At 33.4% G+C, this 3,355-nt stretch overlaps 1 protein-coding gene across 1 annotated transcript; it reads right to left on the bottom strand.

Annotated features, from left to right (window-relative positions):
- Positions 1-1,103: 1,103 nt before the first annotated feature.
- On the bottom strand, positions 1,104-1,952 carry LOC110698220 (protein FAR1-RELATED SEQUENCE 5-like). Its single transcript, XM_021875619.1, has one exon. The coding sequence runs from the start codon at positions 1,950-1,952 to the stop codon at positions 1,104-1,106; it is 849 nt and encodes a 282-aa protein (XP_021731311.1).
- Between the last annotated feature and the right edge of the window lie 1,403 nt (positions 1,953-3,355).

The following is a 3,355-nucleotide window of genomic DNA, read 5'->3' as shown; positions in this document are numbered from 1 at the left end:
GTAACAGGAACTTAGTTAAAAGAAAAAGAAAAAAGTTTAGAAAATGAAGTCAACCTGAAATATGGTGTTCGATTTTAAAGTAAAGAAAAATATTGTTAAAGTAAAAGAAATTAATTCAAAAGTAAATGAAATTATCATTTAAGTAAAAGGAACAAATTTAAGAGAAAAAAAGTTCAAAAAAATAGTCAAAATATGATGTTCGATTTAAAAGTGAAGGGAATTAGAGTGTTAAAGTAAAAGACATGAAGTTAAAGTAGAAGAAAAAAGTTCAAAAAATAAAGTCTTTATGAGGTGGTTGTGGAGGTGGTAGTTTAATGCTTGTTCATACTAAAAAAGTACAAATATTTCGAAAGATATATTGTTGGTTGGAAGGTCGTGCACCATATTATTTCAACTATTGGCCATGTGATAGTGTTAGTGGCCATACGATGGTTGTGCGGTGGTAGAAAGTGGTGTAGGTGGTTGTGCAATGGAGATAAGGGAGAGGAAAAAGAATGTTTTGGTTATAAAAGAGCCCCGTATATTAACAAGTTTTGTTACCATGGGGGAGTATTAAAAAATAATGTTATAAATGTGGTCCCATGCTATTTTTAGAAATGTGTCAAGTATTTTGAGGCGGGTGAAAATGGAAATCGTGCCAAGTATTCTGGGACGAAGGGAGTAATACAGGATATTATCTTCAATTTTGTAAATAAGAAGGACATCACATGATAATACAATTCATATGATATATATTATTCACTGTGAAAGGCAGGAAAAAACAATATCATAAAGTTAATGAAATATTTCATAAAGTTAAAGTATAATAGGTAAAAGTAAATAAACTGAACTTTATTTCTGCAGTACAATTATTTAGAGTAAATGTAAAAATATTACACAAAAAAAAATTAAAAAAAAAATTTTAAAAAAAAAACAAAACAAAACAAAAACATTAATATTTTTTCAGTATATCTTGATCTTGATCTTCCGAAAATAACTGCACAAAAATAAACATCAGAAAATCAGTGACAGATTAAAGTAAATAAATTACAATGTAAAGTAAATAAATTTCACTGATTTGGAGGCAAGATGTTTACATCTACTTCATTTTACCCAACCAAAACCTAAATATCAACATCTTTCACCTCTTTTGAACTAGTTGCATTTTCAGGATTATTCTTTGTTAGCATCTGCTCCTCAAATGAAGATAATGTCCTAATAAGCCCAGATAAATCATCCTCAGATTGCTCAGATAAACTCAAACAACTGAAAATCTTGGACCACACATCACTCACCAATTGCTTCTTCTTATCATACTTAGAAGCATCATCCAGGACAGCATTTATGCCTGAAGCTTTCTTCAGAATGTCTTTTCTCCAACGATTCATGATATAAAGATCAGGAATTTCACGTATAGACTTGCCTTTCATAATAAACAGAATGTGTCTACATATGATGCCTTGACTCTCAAACATTTTACAAGTACAACTGCACTCATATGTGGCCAAGTCAAAATTTACATCAAAGTTTTTCCTTTTCTCATGATCAACAATTACAGAAAACTCCACACCATCTCCATATAGAGAACTACAACTTTCAAGACCACATGAGAAACAGGTTGCCTGGCATTCTTCTTGAAAATCATAAAAGATGGCACAACTGTAAACAACAGCAACATGCTTTTCCAAGTGTAAATGAGTAAGCAATTGAGGCTCAGATTTATTAAGCCTGTTCAACTCATCCTGTTCATGCCTTTGAGCATCAAGAGCAGTTTCATAACGGGCAAAGAATTCAACACAGGTCACATATGGGTTTATAAAATTACAAAAGAAACTATTTACAACTTCAGACCTAGAATTAGAACGCAGTAACCCACCCATAAACAAGTCCTTGAAATATGCAGGGATCCAAATATGCCTAATCTTAAACATGTATGCAAACCACTCATGATCTACAAGGTCAAATTCCTCCATAACATTGTTCCAGCCATCAACAAATACATGGGGATCAATTTTTTCTATCCCAAACTACTGCACTTAGCTTTTTCAAGAACTCAGTTTCATTACAAAACTGAGTTCCAACATTTTCAGATACCTTCCTCATTATGTGCCACATACATAACCTGTGTTTAGTCTTGGTAAAAACCTTTTGTATGGCAATACCCATTGCAGGGTCTTGATCAGTGATTATGCAAGAGGGTTCTCTTCCCAAACACTTCAAAAAAGTTTGAAATAGCCACACAAAAGATTATAAATCTTCTTTAGATAATAAAGCAGTACAAAATGTAACACATCTCTTATGATTATCAACTCCAGTAAAAGGGCAGAAAACCAATGAGTATTTATTTGTATCATAGGTAGAATCAAAAGATAAAGAGTCCCCAAACAATTGATAATCTCTTCTACCAATAGCATCAGCCTAAAAAACACGTATCAAGTGCCTATTTTCATCAACACAGTAATCAAAATAATAACCCCCTTTACTACTTTTTACTTTTTGTTCAAGGTTTTGAACAAACATTGCACCATCAGCATTAGAGATATTGTAACACCCTAGAAATTTCTTTCCTTTAAAATACCTGTTTTGCCCTTTTTAAAATACTAAATAGGAAATTCTAAGACATTACCGCCACCGTGAAAAACGGCAAAGGCAAATATCAAAGACGCACAGCGGAAGACTTTCTTTAAAACCATTTCAAACAAGTCAACTTAAAAGTCAAACCAAACGAAAGTAAAGTCAAACAAAGTCAACCTACAACTTGGAACCATTGTATGCCCTTAAAACCAAACAATACTAAAAACCTTTACGTTAGTCTCATGAGCATAATAAAATAAATAATAATCAAAGCAAATAAAACACATCATATTCCTATGGAAACTAAGCATGATTCGCTCTTCACTCATGCCCATCATGGAAATGCTTCATCACCTGAAAAACTTCTCTCTACTTGCCCCCACTACTCGCCATTAGAAATGGGTCGTTGTAGGGCCAAGGTAAAGATAAGGCCAAACAAACATACAAATACACAATCAGCAATGTTAAGTACATAAGCGTAGTAAAATCACACTATCATGCTTTCATCCTATCATCACACAACTTACATTATTGCACCTGTAAACAAGCATACAACGTAAAACACAACCACACAAAAAATAACTAGACAAATACCATGTCCATTTAATTTGATTACGCATCGAACGGGTTTCCCCCCCCCCCCAACCTGCCCCAATAAAGGGTACAAACACGAGAGCTAACCGTGCCAGTATAAAAGAACCACTCGTAGGTGGCGGAATTCCTACGCATAATAAAAAGGAATATACGGCGTCCTGTACTCTCAGTATAAGTTATGGTGAAATATAAAGTCGCATAACTCCCC

This window comes from Chenopodium quinoa, unplaced genomic scaffold (assembly GCF_001683475.1).
Source record: "Chenopodium quinoa cultivar QQ74 unplaced genomic scaffold, ASM168347v1, whole genome shotgun sequence".
Taxonomy (NCBI): Eukaryota; Viridiplantae; Streptophyta; class Magnoliopsida; order Caryophyllales; family Amaranthaceae; genus Chenopodium; species Chenopodium quinoa.
Note: the sequence above shows the minus strand (reverse complement) of the source record. Positions and strands in the feature narration are given on the sequence as shown.